The sequence below is a fragment of the Phyllosticta citribraziliensis genome (genome assembly GCF_038025025.1).
Source record: "Phyllosticta citribraziliensis strain CPC 17464 chromosome Unknown J3D65scaffold_3, whole genome shotgun sequence".
Taxonomy (NCBI): Eukaryota; Fungi; Ascomycota; class Dothideomycetes; order Botryosphaeriales; family Phyllostictaceae; genus Phyllosticta; species Phyllosticta citribraziliensis.
The window spans coordinates 2,149,343-2,172,258 of NW_027117340.1; the positions used below are offsets into that span (position 1 = coordinate 2,149,343).

At 56.0% G+C, this 22,916-nt stretch overlaps 8 protein-coding genes and 1 non-coding gene across 9 annotated transcripts; 4 read left to right on the top strand and 5 right to left on the bottom strand.

Moving 5' to 3' along the window:
• Positions 1-138: 138 nt before the first annotated feature.
• On the bottom strand, positions 139-3,356 carry J3D65DRAFT_617700 (uncharacterized protein). The gene is made up of 2 exons (XM_066799575.1): positions 3,051-3,356; positions 139-2,993 (listed from the first exon to the last, which is right to left on the bottom strand). The coding sequence occupies exons 1-2, from the start codon at positions 3,225-3,227 to the stop codon at positions 279-281; spliced, it is 2,892 nt and encodes a 963-aa protein (XP_066658099.1). The 5' UTR covers positions 3,228-3,356; the 3' UTR covers positions 139-278.
• Positions 3,357-3,445: 89 nt separating this feature from the next.
• Positions 3,446-7,837, top strand: J3D65DRAFT_617703 (uncharacterized protein). The gene is made up of 3 exons (XM_066799576.1): positions 3,446-3,689; positions 3,736-6,788; positions 6,839-7,837. The coding sequence occupies exons 1-3, from the start codon at positions 3,608-3,610 to the stop codon at positions 7,553-7,555; spliced, it is 3,852 nt and encodes a 1,283-aa protein (XP_066658100.1). The 5' UTR covers positions 3,446-3,607; the 3' UTR covers positions 7,556-7,837.
• A 1,634-nt stretch (positions 7,838-9,471) lies between these two features.
• J3D65DRAFT_675333 (general substrate transporter) lies at positions 9,472-11,663 on the top strand. Its single transcript, XM_066803572.1, has 4 exons — positions 9,472-9,805; positions 9,856-10,360; positions 10,412-10,825; positions 10,881-11,663. The coding sequence occupies exons 1-4, from the start codon at positions 9,767-9,769 to the stop codon at positions 11,522-11,524; spliced, it is 1,602 nt and encodes a 533-aa protein (XP_066658101.1). The 5' UTR covers positions 9,472-9,766; the 3' UTR covers positions 11,525-11,663.
• Positions 11,664-12,129: 466 nt separating this feature from the next.
• On the bottom strand, positions 12,130-12,225 carry J3D65DRAFT_t36. The gene has a single exon. It is a non-coding gene; the product is annotated as a tRNA-Ser (tRNA).
• A 1,394-nt stretch (positions 12,226-13,619) lies between these two features.
• J3D65DRAFT_665894 (uncharacterized protein) lies at positions 13,620-14,834 on the top strand (the record flags this gene model as incomplete). The annotated part of the gene is made up of 2 exons (XM_066802875.1): positions 13,620-13,702; positions 13,757-14,834. The coding sequence occupies 2 exons, from the start codon at positions 13,620-13,622 to the stop codon at positions 14,832-14,834; spliced, it is 1,161 nt and encodes a 386-aa protein (XP_066658102.1).
• A 227-nt stretch (positions 14,835-15,061) lies between these two features.
• J3D65DRAFT_617711 (ubiquitin-conjugating enzyme/RWD-like protein) lies at positions 15,062-16,961 on the top strand. The gene is made up of 2 exons (XM_066799577.1): positions 15,062-15,541; positions 15,603-16,961. Exons 1-2 carry the CDS (start codon positions 15,490-15,492, stop codon positions 16,499-16,501), a joined length of 951 nt encoding a protein of 316 aa, XP_066658103.1. The 5' UTR covers positions 15,062-15,489; the 3' UTR covers positions 16,502-16,961.
• Positions 16,962-17,633: 672 nt separating this feature from the next.
• Positions 17,634-20,297, bottom strand: J3D65DRAFT_269989 (uncharacterized protein). Its single transcript, XM_066794951.1, has one exon. It carries the CDS (start codon positions 20,116-20,118, stop codon positions 17,752-17,754), a length of 2,367 nt encoding a protein of 788 aa, XP_066658104.1. The 5' UTR covers positions 20,119-20,297; the 3' UTR covers positions 17,634-17,751.
• A 327-nt stretch (positions 20,298-20,624) lies between these two features.
• Positions 20,625-21,741, bottom strand: J3D65DRAFT_617717 (metallo-endopeptidase). The gene is made up of 2 exons (XM_066799578.1): positions 21,668-21,741; positions 20,625-21,618 (listed from the first exon to the last, which is right to left on the bottom strand). The coding sequence occupies exon 2, from the start codon at positions 21,575-21,577 to the stop codon at positions 20,804-20,806; it is 774 nt and encodes a 257-aa protein (XP_066658105.1). The 5' UTR covers positions 21,578-21,618; positions 21,668-21,741; the 3' UTR covers positions 20,625-20,803.
• On the bottom strand, positions 21,727-22,335 carry J3D65DRAFT_617719 (uncharacterized protein). Its single transcript, XM_066799579.1, has one exon. The coding sequence runs from the start codon at positions 22,049-22,051 to the stop codon at positions 21,836-21,838; it is 216 nt and encodes a 71-aa protein (XP_066658106.1). The 5' UTR covers positions 22,052-22,335; the 3' UTR covers positions 21,727-21,835.
• Between the last annotated feature and the right edge of the window lie 581 nt (positions 22,336-22,916).

The window sequence follows — 22,916 nt, forward strand, 5'->3', positions numbered from 1 at the left end:
CTCGATCTGGACGCAGGGCTGAGTCCGTCGAAAAACCTGGGGATGCCGCCCGATATGGATCAAATTCAGGGCCTCTCCGACACGAGTCTTCAGCCCCACGCGACACAAAGGTCAAGACGAATTGTCTCAGTCAAAGCATGTGCGACTCAAACCTTCATTGAGCAACAATATTCATCGACGCCATGCGTAATAGAATCTTATTGAGGGTATCACCTTTTACTTGACAAACGCTCAAAACTCTCCTCCCTCCACTCGCCATGCTCTTGAACCGCTTTCATCTACACATCAATCCTATCAAAGGTGTACTTGCCGACATTCATGCTGATTTGTTTGCCGATGTCCCTCTTGGTTCTCTGCTTGACCTCGCCACGAAGGTTGGTCGAAGTCATGCTGATAGCATTCGTGACCTTGAAGCCAATAGGCAAGATGGGGTCTTCGACTGTGTGTACCGTGATTGGCTTGCCCTTGGCGCCGAGACGGGCGGCCGTGGGAGCACGTTCTCTGCCTCTTTGGGCGCTCTCAAGTTTGGAACGGTAGCGGACGAAGTCGTTCAGCAGACCCTTCATAAACTGTGCTTCGTGAATGCCCTCGAGCGCAGCAGAAACCTCCATGCGCAGGTTGTGGACCGTTTCGGACTTGGCGTCAGCGCCAGAGGTGAGCCACCCGCCTGCGCCAATTGCGTCGAGCGCACAGCCGAGGAGGTCGGCGATGATGGCGATAGCCCGGTCAGACGGGTCGCCAAAGTCGTTGTTCTTGTGCGGGCCGTCTTGAAGGTAGGTGTTGATCCAGCCCCCTTCGTGCAACTCCATGCGGAGGATGTCGAGGAGGAAGATAATTTCCTTATGGGTGAGAGAATCGCGGAGGGTTTGCGTGACAAGAGGTGCTGGGGAGGCGTGGAGTTTTGTGAGAGCCTCAAGAAGAGAGTGAGAGCGCACGAGAATGCCGTGGTCAACAAAGGATTCGGCACGCGCAAGAGCCCAGGCAGCCGCGTCGGCCTCGGTCTCAAAAGCTTTTTCCTCGTCTTCTGTGTTCGCAGCATCTTCTCCAGAGTCGTTAGGGCGCGCGGTGAGCTGGCCCTTGATTTCGGGGAAAGACGTGGTCTCCAGGCTTTGAATAAGGACTTTGATTGCCTGCACGATGAGATGAACATCTAGGGCAGGGTGGCCTTTCAGAACGTCGCAGAGGAGTTGCATGCCAGGGTCAAACTGGATGATTGAAGCAATGACGTCGCTGGCAGTTATTGTCTGAACGCCCGTCGTATCCTGTCGCATGGCTTGCCTGATCATGTCGGTGGCCAGGAAACCCGTCCAGATGAGCCATTGGAAGGCATTCGGGGGAAAGAATCGTATTCTCAAAGTGGTGTGTTTTGACGACTCGGCCACCATGAGGTCCTTCTTTTCAGACGAGAGCGCAAAAACCTTTTTCAGCAGATAAACAGCCTTGTGGCGCTTGGTCTGCAGATTGACGTCCCATGCAGATGTCGGAAAGTTCCACTCTGGGAGCTGGTCTTCTGAATCATCCTCTGTCGACTCGACCTTGACGTCCTGCGCATCTCCGTTTGACGTGGGAGCCTCGTTGGTCCCGTTAATCCCATTGGCCTTGGTCTCTGACGGCTTGCCATCCTTGCCCTTCAAAGGAATCCCGACCTCTTTGGCAAACAGCTCCTCAAAGTTCTTGACATCGTCCTCCTTGATGAATGCATCTAGTTGCTTACGCGAACTTTGCCATTCTTTGCTGGGAGCATCGGCTGGGTTGATGAGGCAGAGTCCCAGGGGATACGGTCCTGTCGATGGTGCGTCAATGGCCTTTGCCTTGTGTCCTACGCCTTTGCCGATTGCGTCGATCAGCAACCCACCGCGGACCTTAGCCCGCTTGGATGGAGTGAGATCAGTGCCGACTTGGAGCCCGACAAGTTCGTCGTTTGCCAAACCAACGACCATACCGAGGTCGTGAACGTAGTGCAGCAGCGTCATGAGGACGGGAGAGTCGAGAGAAATGGACTGTTTCCTCTTTTTCCCTTTGCTGCTCTCGCTCTTTTGGCCGAGTGGAAGGATGGCTTGGACAGAGTTGTATTTGACGTCGTACAGACCGCAAGACACCGGCGAAACGGCCATGAGCAGCGATGAGGACACGCGGACGAAGTTTTGAAGCGGGGTTCCAGGCACGGTCAGCTCAGACTTGAGGCAGGGTGTGGTGTTCGAGAAGTCGTGTGTGTAGATTGAGCCGGCAGAGAGCTGATAGAGCAAGCCCGTCGAGACGTGCAGGGAATACGATGGTGCTGAAGTCTCCTTGGTATCCTCGACACCCGTGCGTGGGACGGGCAAGTCCAGAAGATTTTGCACGACCGGTCGATTCAGCGTGATACCCCCCATGGTCTTTGCTCGGACGCAAAATACGCGCAGCGTGCGGTCTGCGGAGCTCTGGTCTGCAGGACGGGTCACCATACACAGCAGGGTGGTGTTTTCCAACGCCTCCGAATCTCCAGCCACGGTAGGGTCTAATGCCGCGATGACATCCTCTCGGCTCTTGAAAAGTCCACGCCGCGCCGTGTTTGCATCAGTGTATATAGCGTATTCCACCTTGCTTCCCTGGTTACCCTGGGTCGATCCGGTCTGGAGTCCCTTGGCCGACGACTTTTGGGTTTGAAGATCGGCGGAAAGACAGTCGATTTGACCATCCTCGTACAAAACGACGACTTCATGGGTGTCATCAGAATCCTTCAGTGGAAGAACCTCGACTGAAAATACGTTGCTGGAAGTCGAAGCGATTGTGTATGAGGTCTTCTCCGGATTGCCGGTGGGTGTGTTCTGGACCTCCTCTGCGAAGCAAAGGATTTGGCGCCTGGCGCTTCCAGAGCTTTCTCTGACGGCACCATAGGTGTAGCGTTTCGCAGGGCGCTGCTTTGATGCTTTCGAGTATACTGAGAGTGGTGGTGCGGTGAAGGTAATCTGGGGAGCGAGCGCATACGATGTGATCAGGCGCGGTGTTTGGATCTAGGCTCAAAAGTTAGTCATTCCAGCACCTAGCATAGCAATGTGCACACCACTCACGCTATATATGCTGAGGCTGTCTCCATCGACACTGACGGCGATTTCAGACCGCTTCCTCTTTCTCGCGCCGCTCAAGCTGTAGACGGTGGAGGCGAGCGTGCGGCCGTTGATAGGGTCGATGGGCTTTGGCAAGGATGCCAAGGTGTGGGGGGCTTCCAGCTCCTGGCCTGACGACATGGCGGGTTACTGGCCTGGGGATTGAGTGAAGAAGTCGCGGAGCCACAGAATGGCACGGATGAGGCAGACCAAGATGTCTGGTTGCGCCGCCGTGGACAAAAAGTTCGCGAGACACCGCGTCGGCCAAAATTTGTCCGACATGGATGGCGCATCTTCGGCTGATCTGCACGTTAGCGTGAAATGGGACCCGCTGAATCAGTCCGTCCGGTCGCGCGTCACTCTTTACGCGCTGAACGCGAACCCTAGTGCACGCTTCTCCACGACCACCTCTGCAACGCTCGAGCATCGCGCTCTCTGACGCTCCTGGCTTGTGGCTCTCTCACATCACCCATCCTCTCGCAATCCTCCATCACCACAACCAAGACATGCCATCCTCGTGAATGGTACACGCGGTCGCGCCTACAACGGCCATGAACCTGGGTAGCCAGCAGAGAGTGCACCCGTTTTTCACCAAAGCACAACGTATGGAGCCTTCTATGTGTAGAGGGCATCTTTCTGATACGCTTAGGACTTGACCCACACGAGCACCAAACCGATGTTGAAACCTCGACCACAGAGCGTGCACCGAGAGATGAGAATCAACCGCATTCAGAAAATGCAAACGAGAAGCACAATTCTCGGGGCGACCCATCAGGAGCTGTGGGAAGCACGATCAAAAGAAAGAGTGGTGAGGCTGTACCTTCCGAAAAGGTGAAGCAGACCTCGTTGTCTCTGTTCACAAAGACAAATGGCTCCGCAGCCTTGGAAACACCAAACACCGACGCGGGAGATGCGACTTCAGGGTTGGAGCCAGATGTCAATCACGACAGGCGGAAGCGGCAGAAGAGAGAGTCGCCCGTGGTCGTTATTCCTGTTCGACAGGTGACTAGCAATCGGGTCGAAAAGAAGCAAGAGCCAGATCAGGAAAGCTGGATTCAACAGTTGCAAGAAGAGGCGGCCAAAACCCAACTCGAGAATGAAACCTCTGCGTCGGTCACTGAGAATGTGCAGCAAAGCCCCCGTCATGGCACTGGTATCCCACCAGCATCTGTGCACGAGCATTCTGTAAACAACGTCGCCCCAACGCCATCTGCGCCCCCGTCTTCGCCGCCCAATGTTCCTATTTCGCCAGAGGACAAAATTGACAGCCCACGAAGGTCCACGAGAAAGCGAACGAATAACGATGGCGATCCGTCTTCCATTGATCAAAAATCTCCTCCAAAAAAGATGCTGCGTCTGAACGCCCGCGGCCGATTCAGCTCCCCTGTGTCAACAGTGCCGAAGCCAGAGTCGGTTGTCGAAGACAAACAGAAGCGGACACGGAAGAAGACTGGCAAAGCCCCGAAGCAGCTCATTGCGAAGATGACCTACACCATTGGCGAAGAGTCCTCGCTAGCCCTAGACATTGATAACATCTTGGCCGGGACCTGGCGAGCACCAACATCAAAATCTTCCAAAGCGCCTGAGCTCCTGCAGCCAAAGAAAGCAACGGGTCCTCCGAAGCCAACGCATCCATTTTTCGCAAGTAAATCGACCAAGAAACGCAAGGACGAGGTCATGCCGGAGCCAGCCAAACTCGATCCCACACTCACGAGCATTCCGCACCGGCGGGAGTCGGCAATTACTCCCGGAAAACTACGAGCCCAGGCGGCAACATCTCATGGCGACAATCAGACTTCAAATTACTGCCCTAAGCCAGCAGTAAAGCGTGTCGGCATAGAAGCCCCGTGGCCGTGGAAAGGCATTGCTCGCGTAGATGGTGGCGGTGCACAAATACTCGATCTGGAATCGCAGCCCAGTACTGCGGTCTGTGGACGCCGAAAGCTCAAAAACAACATCTTTCGTGTCCCGTCAGAGGAAGACCTGATCTTCAATCTGACCCAGCAAATGAAGACTCACCTTTCGGAGGACTTGGATAGCTTCTCCCATTGCAAATACGGGGCACGATTTCCAACCCGATTGCTAACCACTGGCCCGGAAATTCAAGATCGAGTCCGGAAGCAATTGCGGGAAATGGTATCTTTCGATGAGGACGGAAATCCATTAGAATCAGCACATCCCCTTTTGAAAAGTCTCTTCGACAGAATCGCAGGCACCTTGACACCTTTCGACAAAGGAATCTGCGAATCCGTATCCTGGGTTCAAAAGTACGCCCCGAGGACGAGTGCCGAGTTCCTTGGATCTTCGATGGAAGTTGCCGCTCTCCGCCAGTGGCTGGAATCGCTCAAAATCTCTGCTGTCGAAGGCGGAAGCAATGGCTTGAAAGGGGGCGCGAAGAAGGGCGTTGCTTCCAAACCAGCAAAAAAGAAAAGGAAAAAGCACGACGAGATGGATGACTTTGTCATCTCTGACGATGAATTGGGAGAGCTCGGTACCGCGGACTCTGAAGAAGCTGGTCAACTGGCCCTCCCAGCTGGGCAAAGGTCTATGATCCGGACGGGTGGTGACCGGGTTGGTGGTGGTCTAAAAACCCAGAATCTGATCCTGATTAGTGGCCCACACGGAGTGGGAAAGACTGCCGCCATCTACGCAGTCGCAAATGAGCTCGATTTTCAGGTCTTTGAAATCAATTCTAGCAGTCGTCGCAGCGGCAAAGACGTCCTAGACAGGATCGGCGACATGACTGCCAATCATATTGTGCAGAGAAAATCCAAAGAAGCCAATGACGTGGATACAGATCTGTCTACTGTTGATCGAGACTCGGAACGACTCGCGGATGCCCTCGAAAAGGATATCCAAAGTGGGAAGCAAAAGAGCATGAGTTCCTTTTTCAAGCCCAAAGGCCTGACGCAGTCAAAAGCAAAGCCACGATCCAAACCTACGACGAAGCCCAACCCCGAGAAGAGCTCTTCACAGTCCACGCTGGGTGGCAAGCCAAAGCAGACCCAGAAACAGTCGGTGATTCTGCTCGAGGAAGTAGACGTCCTTTTTGCCGACGACAAGAGCTTTTGGCAGACCGTTGAGCACCTGGCCATTTCCTCCAAACGCCCAATCATCATGACCTGCACGGACGAGTCGCTTGTTCCGATTCCCGATGCTTCCTTGCACGCCAAATTGCGCTTCGCCCCTGCGCCCCAGCCTGTCATGAGCGATTACTTGCTGCTTCTAGCTGCTGCCGAAGGACATGTGCTTCAACATGAGGCCATCTCCAAGCTTTGTGAGAACAAGAACCATGACCTCCGTTCAAGCATCATGGAGCTCGACTTTTGGTGCCAGATGGCTGTTGGCGATCGAAAGGGAGGTCTGGAATGGATTCATCCACGGTGGCCGCCTGGTCAAGATGTCGATGAGCGTGGCCAGACACTTCGCGTGGCTAGTCAAGGCACATACCAAGCTGGGATGGGCTGGCTCAGTCATGATGTCCTGTATGAGGACAACCATGTCGGATTTGATCGACAACACGAGCTCCTGCTTGAGCTGACGGACTTTTGGGGCTTTGAGCCTCGCTCGTTCAAACCTGCCTCCAGTAGCAGCCTCCTGGGTGTTTCGGACTCCATGACACTGCAAGACATGGAGCGCTTGACAGAGATGTCTAGTGCCACAGATGTGTATTGCAGAGTCGATATGCCCGTCAGAAGCACGGTAGGGATCTGTACTGCTCCCTGTGATGGATTCAGCTGACAGTACCACAGACCGCCATTGACCCTACCCAACCTCCTTTGCCTGAAAAAGCACGCTCCAATCACTTGGAACCGTACCGTGTTCTTCAAGCCGATCCCTTCATCGACTATTCTCATTTAGATACCCACATGGTCATTGCATCTCATCTTGCAGTGCAGCGTTCCTCCAGCGTACACCAAACCTCTTCTACCACATCCCTTGATCCGACCGACCTCATCCTCAGCCACCTCGACCACAGTCGAAAATGGAAACCACCCACGCGACCCTCGTTCTTCGTCTTCGACCCTCTCGCTGAGCCTCCCGCCAACACGGTCTCAAGCATTTCACCCGGCCTCATCGCCTCTTCCTTTGACCGCAACTTTGCGATCATCACCACAGATCTCGCACCATACGTCCGCTCGATAGCCGCCTACGACCTGAAGCTGGAGAATGAGCGCATCCAGAAGAGCAACCTCCTTTCCGCTGGTGGCAAACCCAAGCGCTCTCGCACAACGCGTGCTGCCCGGAGTGCGCAAGAAGGCGGGCGTAGAGAGCAGACACGACGCGAGCGATGGTTCCCGGCTAGCTTGAACTTGCGCGAGTGTCTCGAGAAGACGGCAGGAGAGAGCTGGGCTGGACTGGGCTCCAGGGCAAGGCCTGTAACGGCGGACGGTGAAGAGATCGACATCACGATGAGTGGCGGCACAGAGACTGCCAGTCCGGCTTCTACTGCCGAGTCCGCGGAGTAAGGGGAAGGGTTTGGGGGGATTTGCTGCTTTGCTTTCGGGGCACACTTGCATGGCATTTAGAGCTAGCTCACGGCGTTTTTGCGGTACCCGGGGTTTGCTACAGGATCTGGACGTGCTCGTCGGCTCTCGCTATGGGCCGAGACATTTGCTTCACTATCACACTCCAATGGACATGGGAAGGACGGTCTGTTCCCAAAAGTTGCTAGTCATGAGGTAAGGGAGGAACTTGAGCTTTACAAATAGCTTACATATCACGGAATGACAACTACCAACTACGAATGCTCCTTATCATCTTGCCTAATAGAGGGGTAGACGCCGATGGATGGTCCTGAGTACCCTCCAGCCAAGGGCAATTTGCATGCCTCCTGTGAATCCCTCGTCAAAGCGGACGTACGCTCCCTGTCCGTTCAGACATGGTTCGATGTTGATGTCTTTGCAACGACTTTTGCAGACAAGGCCTAAAAGCTGAAGGATTCGGAACCCGTCTCCTGCATGTTTTCGGGACAAAAATTGCAGTGTGACGGACGACGGTGCCGGGTAGTCTCTTCCGATGCAGCCAGCAAGGTCGCGGAAAGATTGAGGTCAGAGAATACGTACATACATACATACATACATACATACATACAATCAGTACCAGGACTTGGAGAGCCTGCAGCATCCGTGGCCGGCCGGTCAAAGCGGCGCTTACTCTGCAGAGGCGCGCTGGAGCCGCGTCTATAGCATTCGCCGTGCATCTTGCATCCGCCGGTCAAGACATGGCGAGATTGTGGCCACAAGCTGTGGCACACGGCGAGAGTGACGGTAAGGAGGAACAGGACACCCTGTAAACCTGAACGGAGAATTGGAAGGGAAGAGAAGGGGAATTTCTCTCCCAAGGTCAGGGAAAAGAAGCGTGAGGTCTCTCACATGTGAAGACGGTGAACAGTGAGTTCAAATGGAAGAGGCTCTTGTTGTGTGACACGAGAGTGTCCAAGCACCGGAAGCTGACCTCGTTGACCTCCTCGGAAACTCTTCTGCAGCATCCGCATTGAACCGTGCACCTGGTCCTCCGGGGCGGTTGATATGACATTCGACTGACGAAAGCAGTGCGACCTGAAAACTTTACTTGAGGCATCCAAACCACCGATATTCGGGATACACACACCCTCGGGGTTTTGGATGGTGTACTTTTCCCAACAATCCTGGAAGATTGGTCCAGTGGCTGTTGCCGTGCAACGCGAAGCTTCTGCCACGCAGCAGGCGGCGTGACAGCAGGCGGCAGACGTGTCGAATGAAGAAGCAATCTTCAGCGCTATCATCAGGGTCGGCGATGCAGTGAACCCGGGGGTGCGGACAAGGACTTGAAGAAATGAGGGTGGCGGCAGGATTCTTCAGCACCGGCGGCGCGGGCCGCGTAACCTGCGTGACGAAACGAGACCGAGGGCGTCAGAGGAGCGGTGGGAATGGACCTCGAAGTGGACGTGTGCATGCAGGTTGACGATGACCGGGGCCATATTCTTCGTGTCAAGCGTGCAGAAGATATGCTGTGGTACGCTGGCGCATTCTCAACGACCGCAGGCGGCGACGATGAGACGACAGTCGTGATCCGATGTGTCACAGTCGCGTTGGGTCGAGATGGATGGAGGTGAGTTGTTCGGCGGTGAGGAGGTCGAGAGAAGTAGTGCATGGTTTGGGCGGCGCGGAAGTGATGGGCACTTCCCTGCGGCCATGGCCATGATCGACGAAATCCAGGGAGGGAGCCAGGAACGAGACGGGACAGACGTGATGTTGTTTGCTGGGATGGGCCGTCTGACGGCGGCAGCCCGAAGATTGAAGGAAACCAAAGCGCGTCGCTGGCCGTCGTCTGTGGGCCACCGGATGTTGCTCCACGACCTCACACCCTCTCCCCGTCCAGGTTACCGAACCTTGAGCCTCCTGGCAGAATCTCCCCTCCCCCCGCTCCACCTGCACACTGCAATAAGGTGATGCTACCATAGCGCTAGAGTCGACGTGCAGTGCAGTTGGCGCGACTAGCCTGGCGCCGCTTCCTTCTCGTCCACCGCCATCACCACACCCACATGGCTCATCCGCCGACATTCAAAACTGAGCGACCAGCATGGCTCCCTCGCCATCTTGGCAAACCATGCTCTTCACGTAGCCTGTCTGAAATTTAGCTTTCCGCCGCTCCTCCTCTTGCTCATTCTTCTCTCTCGGGCCCGAGCCTTCTTTGTCATGGACACCAAGGAATTTGCGGCTCACTCACTCCACTTGGTATGGAACTGTCCAACACTCTTCCTCGCTTCTCACTGACCAGCAAACAGCCAGCGTCGAAAGGATCCTCTTTCACCACCATCGACGGCACTGAGGCTTTCAACGAGGCCAAGCTGAAGGAACCGCCCCAAGCTTTTAGCAAACCTAGTTTAATTCTTCACCTCTGCTGCCTCGTAGGCTTCTTCTGTTCCACCGTCAACGGCTACGACGGATCGCTGCTCAACGGCTTGCTCATCAACGATGCATTCAAGACCTTCTTTCATGGATCCGAGGACGGTCTTTGGGCGGGAATCGTCACCTCCATCTACCAAATAGGCAGCGTGGCTGCTCTCCCGTTTGTCGGCCCCGCTATCGACAAATTTGGACGCAAAGGTGGGATGCTCATTGGCGCTGCCATCATCATTGTCGGGACCATAGTCAATGCCACGACATACTGGAGTGCCAGTATTGGCCAGTTTGAAGCTGGCCGCTTCATTCTGGGTTTTGGCGTCTCCATCATGCAGACCGCCGGACCCATGTACGTTGTGGAAACGACACATCCTGCCTACCGCGGTGGTAAGTGATTTCTGAAGAGGACACACAGCACAGAAGCTGACTCGCCGATAGTTGTTACCGGACTGTACAACACATTTTGGTACGTCGGCTCCATGGTTGCCGCCGGGGCTGTTCGAGGAGCCATCAGCAAGCCCGGGAACCATTGGACGATACCAATCTGGCTGCAAATGCTCTTTTCGGGGTTGGTGATGTGCTTTGCGTGGTTCTTGCCCGAGTCGCCGCGCTGGCTGTACGCCAACGGCCGCACCGACGAGTGTCGTAGAGTCCTGACAAAATTCCACGCCAACGGCAACGAAGACAGCATCTGGGTGCGGCTGCAACTCAGAGAGTACGACGAATACCTGCGACTGGACGGCAGCGACAAGCGGTGGTGGGATTACCGCGGACTCTTTCGCGATCGCGCGTCGTCGTACCGGCTGCTCTGCAACATTATCGTCGTGGTGTGCGGCCAATGGATGGGTGGTGGTTCGTACATGCCTTCTCACATGCTCATGGCGCTTTGCTGACTTGGGCCTGCCAGCCGTCCTCACATACTTCATGTCCTCACTCCTTACATCGGCGGGCTACAAGTCGGAGATGGACAAGGCCAACATCAACCTCGCGTACTCGTGCGAGCAGTTCGTCATTGCGATCATCGGCGCCCTCAGCGTCGACAAGCTGGGCCGGCGGGCGCTCCTCCTCTTCGCCTGCATTGGGTGCAGCATAGTGTGGATCGGCCTGTCGGTCGCAACGTCGCAGTACGACCTGCGGCAGGACGCCGCCTCGTCCAAGGCGGCCACGGCCATGATCTTCCTCTTCGGCGCCGTCTTCAGCTTCGGCATGACGCCCATGCAGGTGCTGTACCCGGTCGAGGTGCTCAGCTTCGAGCAGCGCGCAAAGGGCATGGCGCTGTCGAGCTTCGCCGTCAACGCCGCCGCGCTGCTCAACCAGTTTGCCTGGCCCGTCGCCCTCAAGAAGATTGGCTGGCGCACCTACATCATCTTCGTCGTCTGGGACGCCGTCCAGGCTGTCGTCATTTACTTTTTCATCCCCGAGACCAAGAATCGTACGCTCGAGGAGTTGGACGACATTTTCAACGCCAGGAGCCCGCGCAAGGAGAGCACGAGGAAGAAGACGGTGGCGCTCAATGGCGAGAAGACGGTCGTCATGGGCGACGAATCGTAATCAGCGTGGATCGATCGCGAGTCTTGCTGCATACATGGTTGTTTGTGAAGCGTTCTGGCATATTTTTTCGGGGGGGGTGTTGTAGAGGAGCACAGCGCTGGGTTCAACAGGAGTCGGGTCAATATTGAGCAACAATGGCGAATAATCGACATGGACATCAATCTGCACGCACAAAGCCTGCCCTTGCGTCAATAGTTACATCTCTGACGATGGAGTCTTCTCCGGCTTCGGCTCTCTGCAGATATACTCATCTCGGACACTGGCGCAGCCGGCGCCGTCCGTCACGATGCGAGGAATCACGTCGCACAGGCGGACAAACAACGCGCGCGAATCTCCTGGCGTCAAGGCGACACACACCGCTTGACGCAGCACAGAGGCCCGTTGGAAACGTCCCGCAGCTCCGCGCGCGGCGCGGTTGCGCGACCCACATGCAAAAAGCAGACATGAAGTTGGTCGGTTTGACGCCGCGTCTGGCGGCTGCACGACACGACGTCTTCACCGCCACCCGAGCCATCCCTTGCTGGCGTCCAGCAGAAGCCCCACTACTTGGTCGTGCAGAATGGGAGAGCAAAAAAAAAAGAAAAAAGAAGGCAAAAGAGATTGCACGACACAGACAGGACTCGAACCTGTGCGGCCGAAGCCATTAGATCACACCGAATGAGAATTCGAGTCTAACCCATTAACCACTCTGGCACTGTGCCTTGAATGCGATGAAGTTGGAGTAAACTTTGACCATTATAAATCTACCAAATTTTGTAGGCCTTCCTTCAAGCACAGTTGCAACACTGCTGCATTCCAATCATCATTTTCCAAATTCAAAACAGGGCAAGACCCATGAAATCAAATAGATGGGGTAAGAAGCTGCCAAAGCCGACGCGAAGAAGTGCGGGACTAAGCGAGGGATGGACCGCCCCGGGACGTTCTGCGCCGATCCTACCCGTCGAATTCGCAATGAGATCCCGGCACCGTAGTGCGACCAAACGACTGGCGCGGATGAAAGTCGCAGTCAGCGTGGGTTGGGAACGCGGCGGGAGCATTCAGGCTCATTTTGACTGAGCAACAGATCAGACGTGTCGAGTCTGTCAACTTAAGCCCGGCGTCGTTGTTGGCAAGGGTTTGGCGTTGTTTTGCTGCTTTGCTATAGATAGGTACCTACCTAGGCAGGCAAGGCAAGGCAAGGCGGAGAAGAAAGTCGGGCCAGCAAAAGCAAAACAGCGGCATGCATGTTTCGTGTTTTCTGTGGGACGCAGGGCGCTACTGCTGCATGTGAGATGAGGCAGATGAAGACTTTGGAAGAAGACGGGTCCTTCTACGCCTCGCCGTGGGGACGGGGCTGACGAGGCGCGGCGCGACTATTGGACTGGTGGTGCTGTGAGGCTTGCTTTGTCGTGATTGATCAGGCATGGATGAGGTGTTGGACGTGAGGACGGACGTTGGGCAGACGAGTCGCACAAGGCCTGTATCCCAGCAACTTGCACCTTAGAAGATGATTCCGCAGAGCCTCCCGTCTCCCGTGAACAACATGAACCAAGCTGAACCTGACGGGATGACGTTGGGCTGGCTCAACGTCATGTCTCTCGCTTGGCCTGCCTCACGTTGTGGACTGCCGTGTCCGACTGACGGCAACGAGCCCACAAAAAATGATCAACACCATGAGGTCCATCCATGACCACCCATGTTCAGCGCCTGACCTCATCCACCCACCTCTCCCCACGCTCTGCGCAGGCCCTTTCTCCAGGGTAGGGTCAGGCACATCAAATGCCATCTCGCAGCGGGCGCCAGGCCCATTCGAGACATGGCCCGTCAGCGTCACACGCGGAAGCCCGCATGCGATCATGGGCGCCGGCATGCCCCGCTGAGATGGTTGTCAAAACCTCCAGACCATCACGACGCGACTGCATACCCAACCTGCCTACCTTGGCTGCGCTTGTCGCGCCCGTCGCCTGATCCTGCTACACAAACAAGCCCAGGTCAGATGCTTGTCGCCGCTCTCTTAAATTCCCCCAAGGACCCTGCCGCATTCTTCGCCCTCTCACTTCTGTGCCCTTTTTGTCTCTGCATTTCTGCCTGCATATAGTCAAGAGAGTGGCTGTCCATGACGCCAGACAACCTCAAGATGCCACTTCCGCCAGGCTCGCCTTCTCCTTCGCTCGCTGTTGAAATCAATACTGCAACGCGGTCAGTCCACATTTCCCCCCAGATTGCACCATTCGCTGACCAGTCCGCATGCAGACCTGCCCACACGTCTCTGAATCGCCTCATCACCTCTCGCCTTCCTCTCGGCCTCCCTCCGCACGCCGCCTCCCCTCGCCTTTACGCTTTTGGAATCCTCCATTTCGCCCACCTCTTCTTCACCTTTGAAAGCTGCTGGCTTGACCTCACACGCGCTCAACAACCTTCAAACCCAACCTTATCCTCTCTTCTTGAAGACCCATGGATCAGCGTCAACGGTGCCGCTTCCGACGACCAGAGCCCCAACCCGAACGCTGGAGCAGAACAATCAGTCCATGACCGCGAGATCCTCAACCTCCTTGCGCGCCTACTCCCTCCTGGCCTGCCTCGCTCAAAACGTCTGCGCACCGACCTCGCTACACTTCTTTCGCTCTCCCCAATAGACCTCGACGTACACCTTGCGACATATCCTACGCCGCTCCTCGCCACTACCACTGCCCATATCCGTCGCAGACTGCGCACACATCCGCACCTGCTCCTCGCCTACACCCACGTGCTTTACCTAGCCATATTTGCCGGCGGTCGTTGGATACGACAGCAGCTTCTGAACGGCGGGCCTGAATTCTGGGGATGCGGCGCAGTGGACGGCGAGGAGCACGAAGCAGCATGGAAGCAGCAAGTCACCTCCAAGGGACTGAGCCTATGGTTCTTTGACGGCGCCGCAGACGGCGAGGACGTCAGGTCCGAATTCAAGCGGCGCTGGGCAGAGGTGGAAGTCTTGCTGTCGGCGGAGCAGCGAGCTCAAGTCGTCGACGAGTCGCGTCACGTCTTCGCCATTGTCGAAGAGCTGGTCCGAGAGCTGGACAGACAGCTGGACACGCCCGGCACTATGGGCCTGCGCGAGGACGTTGGTCAGGAGATTAAAGACGTGGAAGAAAAGGGCGACGCCATCGAGCTGGACCCTGTCGCCCAGCGAGTCGAGGAGTCGTACGCGAGGTGGGCAAAGCTCAGCCGCCGGAGCAGTTTCGCTGGCGCCCTCGTGCTGTTGGGTGGTTTCTACTGGTGGGCGGCGTGCTGTCTGGGCTTAAGCTTGGGTCTCAACGGCATCGCCGTGGGACCGGAGTGGCCAGACATTTGATTCCATCGCATAGCGGGCATATGATCATTACTACCTGGGTTAAAGGTTTTGGGTAATGCATGACGGGTTTGCGAAAGGCGGCGTCTAGGAGGGGAACCATGGTTGCTTCCGCGGGGCTACAGGTTTGATACCAGATCTTGACGTTGGGCTGATTTGGCTGGCGGTGCATCGGAGTTTTCTTTCACAGCTTGGAGAGCCTTTTTTTAACTTCCGAGGGCAAGGCTCGAGACGAGAGTCAAATCGTCGTAAAGATCCCCTTGTCGTAGAAACGATAGATTGCTTACTTTGGCTTGAATGAGAATAGTGCTTCGACGAACGTGAATCTAAGAGCGGGCAGTGCGGATAGCTGAGGGATGGCGGAGACGATCCACCCATCAAGAAATGGTTCCTGAGAGCAAGACGATGTTGGGTTTGTCGGCGGGGATGGATGAGCAATGCGCAGCGCAATCAAACCAACGGCCTGCATGATCGACAGTAGCCGACGTCAGCTTCGCTGCAAGCTCCCGGTCTCACCCAAACAACCACGTTTCACACAACCATCGTTGCTTCCTCGCCTCAACATTCGCTCTTTTGCCAATTACATGTAACACCCCTCGGGCCCTCGCGTTACATCCACCCACACCATTGCCAGCCAGCCCAGGCGCCCTCATCCACCATGACCACCCGCGGCCAATTCAATACCAAGAACCCCACCATCAAGCGCATACGTACGCAGCCTTGCACCTACTCGCCCCGCATGTCGATATTCACTAACAGCTGCTCCAATAGTCAAGGAAGCTAGCGAACTTGCCTCGCAACCCTCGCCCGACTTCCACGCCGAGCCGCTGGAAGACAACCTCTTTGAATGGCACTTTACGCTGCGCGGCCCGCCGGAGCCATCGCCCTACGCCGTCGGCCTCTACCACGGCCGCATCATCCTACCTGCACAGTACCCGCTGCGCCCGCCGTCCTTCCGCTTCGTCACGCCATCGGGCCGCTTCGAGGTCAACCGCGAAATCTGCCTGAGCATCAGCGGCCACCATGAGGAGACCTGGCAGCCGGCTTGGGGCATACGGACCGCGCTAGTAGCCATACGCAGCTTCATGGACACGGACGCAAAGGGCCAAGTCGGCGGGATCGACAGCACGGAAGCGGCGAGAAAGAAGCTTGCGAGCGAGAGCGTGGCCTGGAGGTGCGGGGCTTGCGGGAAGACCAACGATGAGATTATGAAGGAGAGGGAGATTGTGGAAGAGGCGGATGAGAGCAGGAAGCCGGACGAGGTGCCCGAGGAACTGCGGCTTGCGTATAGGGACGAGATGGGCGAGAAGGAAAAGCAGAAAAGCGAAGCGTCCGCGTCGACTTCACAGAACGCTTCCCATGCGGAGCGCGAGCAGCAGCGAGCCTCTCAACCACAACCTTCGGACTCGACCCTGAGGTCTCGAAACTTGCCAACGTCCAATGCCACAGCACCAGCACCGGCTCAGCCTGCACAACCGACAGCGCAAGCAGCTCCTCAAACAGCCCTCGCACCCACGCGCACCATCCCCGCCGTTCCGCCTCTCCAACAACAACAACAACAACAACAGCAACAACCACTCGACGACGGCATACCAGCCTGGATCGATAAAGCCATCTACGGCGTCGTCACGGCGCTCGCCTTCCTCATCCTGCGCAAGTTCTTCTACTGAGACGCAGCCTCCCTCCCCACACAAATATTTTCGCTTCTTCATCCATACTAATTTTCTTTGTGGCCGTATCTAGTCCTTCTCTCGATGAGCCACATCACGAGATGGAAAGGCGGCGTAGCGGTGGCGTTGAGGGAATGGCGTGGCGTTCGGGATACCAAGCTTTTTGCGCTCGGGTTCTTTGTCCTTTTTCACCGTAGGTGGTCTCTTGATTGGAGTGGCGGAGATTGCTTGATTTATGGATGGATTGAGTGAGTGAGTGCGGTGTGAGGTGTCATGGCTGCTTTCTGTCTCTCTTACTCCTTTGTTTCAGTCACAGTTTTTCCTTTACTCTTCTGTTTTGTTGGGTTTCCAGGCTCAGCTTACGGTAGCTTCGAATGCAGACCGGGAGCATTCAAGCAAGATCTTCATCCCCCTTTTGCCCTACTCTTGCTGAGTGAAGTCGTTCTCTCGACACCGTCCCATCCACGACCGGCTCCGCATGCAGCAAAAAGGAGCCACACGTCTACACGAACCCAGGTATGTGTCGTTCTCGTGGCACCCGAGGCCCGCTGATCAAACTGCCTGTTTAGGATACTTTTCCGTGGCAGGGGAAGGGAGCGGACGGGAAACACGGAGGTATGCTCACTGCAATGCATATGTACATGCATGTACCAACACACCAAGCAAGAAGGCAAAATTCCTGTCCGGAACTGAGGAAAAGGTATCATTTTACATGCAAACGAACAATTGGAGCAAAGCTGACAAAACAAAAGGACAGTGCCGCCGCCGCCGTCTATACCGCGCCCAAAGACAGAAAGCAAGGCAACAGGCTCAGAGACAAGAAAGATCAATCCAACACCTTGTGCATCAGCTCGCGACAGGCGCCGATGAACTTGAGGTACACCTCCTTCTTCTGGAACAGGAACATCTCGCGGTCGAACGGCAGCTTGTACGCTCCGAGCAGCGCTACCACGGCGTCATCTGCCCAAGTCAGAACATCGTTTCTAATCTCACATTTCGCGTTGGAAGTGTAAAAGCAGGGGAGGCGAGGGGAGACTGAGACTTACTGTCCATCTGTCGAATCTCGTCGCCGTTGAGCGGCGCCAGCGGCGGGACTTCGTACTTGCCAAAACTGTCTTTGCGCATCGAGGTCGGCAGCGCATTGAGCGGCTCTGTCAGCTCCGTCGTGCCGGCATTCATGTTGCGCAATTCGAGGCGCTTGCTGTGATGATGTCAGCCTCTCCATCCGGCACACGACAGCTTTTGAAAGATCACAAGCACACGACGACAGCAGCGGAGACGACGCACCTTTCCAAATCCCGGTCCATTCCGTCCTTGACCTGAGCGAAGCCGCTCGTGGCGAAGCGCTTGAGGTCTTCCAGCTCGACCTGCAGGCGCTCAATGTGGCTCAGCGTGCCGAGCGAAAGCGTCGTTTGGTCGTTCATCATGCGGAACTTCCACTGCTCGAGCTCGGAGAGGGAACTGCAACGCCTCCGATGGGCGTCGTCGGCTTCACTTCCTGGATTCGGTTCGCCGTTCAGCTCGGCGCGGGGCGGTTCATTCGATGAGTGTTGAGCAGTTGACGCAGCGCTCGGAGGAGGAGCTGGAAGTGAATTTGGCACGGCTGCAGCACCAGAGCTCGTCGACAATGCTGGACCTGCATCGTTGTTCAATCCCCCACCGGATCCGCCATCTTGATCGCCACTCGACGACGGCACATCATCCAGCTCATCAATCTTGCCCAACGACCCAGGCAACGACAAGCCCGACAACGACAGCCGAGGAAACATGTCCATCTCGGTAGCCAACGCCGCCGCCAGACTCAGACTGTCGCGCTGCTGCCTGAACTGCACCGGCGGTTCCAGCGGCGCCGACTCGATCGAAGTGCTTCGATTCTGTTGCGGCTCTGCTTCCGGCGCGCTGTAGTTGCTCGCGCCGCCGCCCATGCCGCCCATCATCACGTCTGGCGCGGCGGGCAACTCGGTGATGGACCCAATCCGCATGCGCACGTCGTCCGTACCGATGCGTAGCCCACCGTCCGACGCGCCTGACCACGCCATGGATGTCGGCATGCTCCTCGGCGTCGTTATGGCCATGCCCCTCGCCGCGCTGTAGGGGTGGTACGGCCCCGGTCCGTATCTCCTCTGTCGCGACTGCGCGCCCTGATAGCTTGCCTCTTCGACCGTCCCAGGCGTTGCTGGTCGTAGCGCCCGGTTCGGAGGCATGACGCCACTCATGGCTGCTGGTCCCTGCTGTTGCATCATAGCGCCTGGCAGCGGCCTGGATCCGACTGTCAGGGCCGCTGGGTACGGGTGCCGCGGTGGAGATGAGGGCGTCTGTTTGCGAGATGGCAGCGCGGCAACGGCAATGGGAACAGGCGGGTTGACGCGCATATTGCGCGGCTGGACGGCGCGAGTAAAGATGATCTGAGGGCTGGACGGTGTCGGAGAAGGGGCGGCAGAAAGGGGAAAAGACGGGGGTGGTTGCGGAGTGTGAGGCACAGAATGCGACGGCGCATGGCGGTAGTGGCGTTGCGGCCGCTGCTGCTGAGGATGGAAGCTCTGTGGGCGCTTCTCAATACTGCGCTGCTGCTGGACGTGTTCTTGGTGGTACTGGTTCTGTCCTGGCGAGAGACTCGGCCCTTGGGGCGGCATGCTGTGCGCGCGCATGCCCTGCTGCGGCGACACGGCCAGCCCGCCATTCGCAGGAAACGGCTTCGGATGATGGAATCTGGGCGGTTGCACTCGAGGCACGTTACCATTCGTCTCCAGGCGGTTGCTGCGGCGGATGGGCTCGGTGGCAGGATCAAAGGGCACGCCCTCCTCCTGGCCAGGAGTGCGCGGAGTCGACGTCGCCCACCACTGCGTGGCAGCCGGGGCCGTCCAATTTTGTTCCTTATTATCTGCAGGAGGCCATGCGTTGTCTGCGTCCATCGGATTGCCAATGGTAGCGGCATTCGATGCTGGGGTCAGCGTGTCGAATGGCGATGCGTTGCAGCTCCGGGAGACGAAGCAGGAATCAGGTGCGTGCAGCATTGGAGTAGGGGAGCTGAGAGCAGACGGGTCAACAGTGTCAAAAGGTGCCGATGAGTCGAATTGCGCCAGAAAGGCCGAAATGTCCTGCTCTTCTCTGCTCACGTCGCCGTCGGGAAACGACGTGAAAAGGGGCAGTGGCGGAGAAACGCTGTTTGTCGATTGAGTGCTGGCAACGGGTCCTTGTGACTGCTGCACATGGAGCGGTGACAGAGCCGGCGACGAGCCATCTGCCGTACGCCCACCATTCGCGGGGCCTCCAGCCATGAAGGGAAATAAAGGGTGCAATCGTTTTCTGGAAGCGGGATCGAAGAAGACGAAGAGACGACACAACGGCGGGAACGATGCAGCAAGGCAGAGACAGGCAACAATCGAGCACACCGGCACGCCGGGTCGAGGTAGCGAGGCAGTTTGGGAGACTTGGACGACGGAATGTTCAATGAGTGCTGGAAGATTGAGCTCGCCAGAGTTATGTGAGTACCGACAGGTGTCTCTCCGTCTTTTGCTCGCAGCGGCCCGCCAGCGGTTCAGAGCTCCTGCCAACGACTTGACCGCCTGGCTGGGTGCACTGCTCGTTTGTGTCGGTTCTGTCTCATTTCGGTCCATTGCAGACACCAATACTGGCTCCGATCTGTACGTGGTGGCGGTGTGGCTTCCTCATGTTTGAACAGCGAGTCTGCAGATGAATCCAACACCGCAGGCATTGTGAGCTCCAGCGCGTCGGCATTGCCGGTATCATGCGTGGAGAGAATGACTTGGAGCAAGAATCTGGACATTAAGGCCCTTGAGTTGATCAATCGTCTTCTCGGGTCGATCGTCTGTCTCGCACAAGACGGGTGAGCGGGCTGTCGCTGAGACCTGAATAAGTTTCGCTCACGAACAGCTCAGTTGGCAGATCGTGTCATTGTGCGGTGTCTGTCGGTCAGTTGCATATCCGCGATGCAGTGGCCCGAGCCACACAACAATGTCTCTCTCAGGAAGCCGCCTGCAAAGCCAAGACAAAGGTTTCAGAACAGGAAGCCACGCATTGGTTTCTGTCGCCTTGTGGGAAAAGTCTCCTCGGTCTCGGATAGTGTCGACGCTCGCTCTGGGGATTAAGGGGTTGAGAGCGTGCGATTTGACCGTTCGCCCTGTTCATGTGAGTGGCACCCCACAGACCCCTTCCGACCGCTCTTCAAAAGGAAGGTATATTGGTTCCTGGCCGATGTTCAGGCTTTGAAACCCCAACTTTTACTTGTATGTACAAGAAATGATACAGCCCGCTGCGTTACGCGTCAATTCGTCGCAACCCTCAACAACCCGACCACAATCCTGAAAAAGCGTCAGCGCACATCCGGTTCCCGGCTTGGAAATTCTCACCATTGGCATAAAGAGAGTAAGTGTCAGCATTCGCAATGGCCTGTTTTGGACGGAGGGATTTTGTCGTTCGATACCCGTAGCCGATGTCTATCGTACCGGCAACAGAATCCAAATGCGTCATCTCGTGGAGAGTGGTGGTGGCTCTGTCCTGTCCATGGCACTCCTTGGTGAGATCCGGATAGTCAGGGGCATAATATGCAGGGCAGTAAACCTGCAGCCCAGTCGATGGCGAAGTGTACGCCAAGGTCAACCCGTCACAGTACTCGAACCCATCATCGCAGTGGATGCGCGTGTCTCCACCATCAAGCTTGCCGCACTCAGCAGCGACTTTTGCGTACACTCCTGCCACTGCCTTGCGCATCTCCGGGGACGGGTCTTTGAAATACTTGGCAAATGTTTTGGGGTCTCCCATTGAGGCTGCCTGCTGAGCGCCCTGAGACAACTTGGCACAAGCGTCCAATGCTCTCAAGACAGTATCCTTTTGGGGTCCAGGGGGGCAGCTCTCGAGTACCGATCGTTTCTTGAGCTTCTGGACTTTGCCGTGGAACTCATCTCGCTTTTGTCTAGCGCGATGGGGATCGACGCTGATGCGTATTACGTTGCTCTCGTACGGGACCGCTCCAGAAAGTTCAAAGGAATCACCTTCTGCGTAAGATATTACGCCGCGGGAAAGCACGTCGTACTCCTTCCCATGTAAAGCATACATCTCGGCAACGTCAAAGGTAACTTCATGACTCTGACCAGGAGGTAGGTTCAGAAAAGATGAAGGACCCAATCCGGTAATAACCGGCCGCAGACGCACACCTTCAAATGGGACTTGCGCATCTACACCGCATTAGCTCTTATCCTGTTTCGACAAGCGAATGCTTCCGATTGGTCGTTTTTTGTTGTTCAAACATACCAGCGGAGTGCAGCTCGGCTTTCTGAACCGCGGCGTTATCCAGAAAATTGCCCTGTACCCCTTTCAGTAAGCACGTGTACCTTGACATGGTGTTCCTCGCTCTACCTTCTTGAACAAGTTCAGACTGTCAGGTCCGTTGTTTGTCACAGTGGCCTTTATCTCGGTGTGGTTTGCCAATTCGAGAATAACGCTGAGGTGGGAGTCTCTGTTGACGCTAATGACTGCACAGCTGGCTAGTGATGCCAGGGTGGCGGGTGCAAAACACTTGAATAACCTCATATGTACTGATGAAGGAATGTCTTTTACAAACGAGGGACTGGTAAGGATCGACAATGACTTGGAGTTGGACCGAGCGCAAGTTTTTGAAGCACATCAGAAGCAAAGTGTTCTTATAACAGTCTAGAAGTGCCAGCCGCACTCTGTCACATTCTAGATTGTTGCTCTAGGCATGTTGTAACATATACTTGGCAATGGGCCAGCCACAAAGACAGGCCGCAGCAGTAGCGGACTGATCGTCAAGGTCTTGAAGCATTCGGCTGCTTGGATTCGTGGAGAGCAGGGAGGTTCGATCTGGCCTGCCTTCTCCAGCTGAATACTGATGACGATGAGAACGCCAACAACCAGCGAGAAAGAGAACACGAACTCGTCGATTCGTTGGGTCGCCAAAAAGCCAAGTCAGACAAGCCATGTTGGGTCCTATTCGAAGTAGGCATGTCAGGACCAAAAGACGACCAGTCATTACTTACCCAAGCGTGAAGAGTGACATCAAACCGCCTCATCACGCCCGCATCCATGGTGAGACACTGGGCCGCCACCAGCTGGACTCACGCCGTTCAAACATTCTGCGTGAGAAGAGCACGACACTGTCATTACACAGTGGGTATTGTGAAGACGTAGAGTTGCGTGGACACGGAGGGATTCACAAAATTTTCGCAAAGATGTTTGGTCGAAAAACACATCTCCTCAATTGGCGCAGCATGTGAACACTTGGCTTTTCGAAGCAGAGGTCATGCAATTTCCTCCATCACGAGAGACGAGTTGTGCAGATGCTGTTCTCGGCGGAGACCTGACTGTCTGCCAATGCAAATAGAGGACTCGGGCTGAGTGCTATATACAAGCACTATGTTTGCAGGATATATCGCTA

What these genes read in the sequence shown, in the direction of transcription:
- J3D65DRAFT_617700 (XM_066799575.1), bottom strand. Translation starts at nt 3,227, where the DNA reads ATGTCGTCAGGCCAGGAGCTGGAAGCCCCCCACACCTTGGCATCCTTG. An exon ending in ACAGCCTCAGCATATATAGC is followed by an intron (nt 2,994 to 3,050) that starts GTGAGTGGTGTG and finishes TTTTGAGCCTAG; the next exon opens with ATCCAAACACCGCGCCTGAT.
- J3D65DRAFT_617703 (XM_066799576.1), top strand. Translation starts at nt 3,608, where the DNA reads ATGGTACACGCGGTCGCGCCTACAACGGCCATGAACCTGGGTAGCCAG. An exon ending in GTTTTTCACCAAAGCACAAC is followed by an intron (nt 3,690 to 3,735) that starts GTATGGAGCCTT and finishes TGATACGCTTAG; the next exon opens with GACTTGACCCACACGAGCAC. An exon ending in ATATGCCCGTCAGAAGCACG is followed by an intron (nt 6,789 to 6,838) that starts GTAGGGATCTGT and finishes ACAGTACCACAG; the next exon opens with ACCGCCATTGACCCTACCCA.
- J3D65DRAFT_675333 (XM_066803572.1), top strand. Translation starts at nt 9,767, where the DNA reads ATGGACACCAAGGAATTTGCGGCTCACTCACTCCACTTG. An exon ending in CGGCTCACTCACTCCACTTG is followed by an intron (nt 9,806 to 9,855) that starts GTATGGAACTGT and finishes ACCAGCAAACAG; the next exon opens with CCAGCGTCGAAAGGATCCTC. An exon ending in CGGCCAATGGATGGGTGGTG is followed by an intron (nt 10,826 to 10,880) that starts GTTCGTACATGC and finishes TGGGCCTGCCAG; the next exon opens with CCGTCCTCACATACTTCATG.
- J3D65DRAFT_617711 (XM_066799577.1), top strand. Translation starts at nt 15,490, where the DNA reads ATGACCACCCGCGGCCAATTCAATACCAAGAACCCCACCATCAAGCGC. An exon ending in CCCCACCATCAAGCGCATAC is followed by an intron (nt 15,542 to 15,602) that starts GTACGCAGCCTT and finishes CTGCTCCAATAG; the next exon opens with TCAAGGAAGCTAGCGAACTT.
- J3D65DRAFT_269989 (XM_066794951.1), bottom strand. Translation starts at nt 20,118, where the DNA reads ATGGACCGAAATGAGACAGAACCGACACAAACGAGCAGTGCACCCAGC.
- J3D65DRAFT_617717 (XM_066799578.1), bottom strand. Translation starts at nt 21,577, where the DNA reads ATGTATGCTTTACATGGGAAGGAGTACGACGTGCTTTCCCGCGGCGTA.
- J3D65DRAFT_617719 (XM_066799579.1), bottom strand. Translation starts at nt 22,051, where the DNA reads ATGAGGTTATTCAAGTGTTTTGCACCCGCCACCCTGGCATCACTAGCC.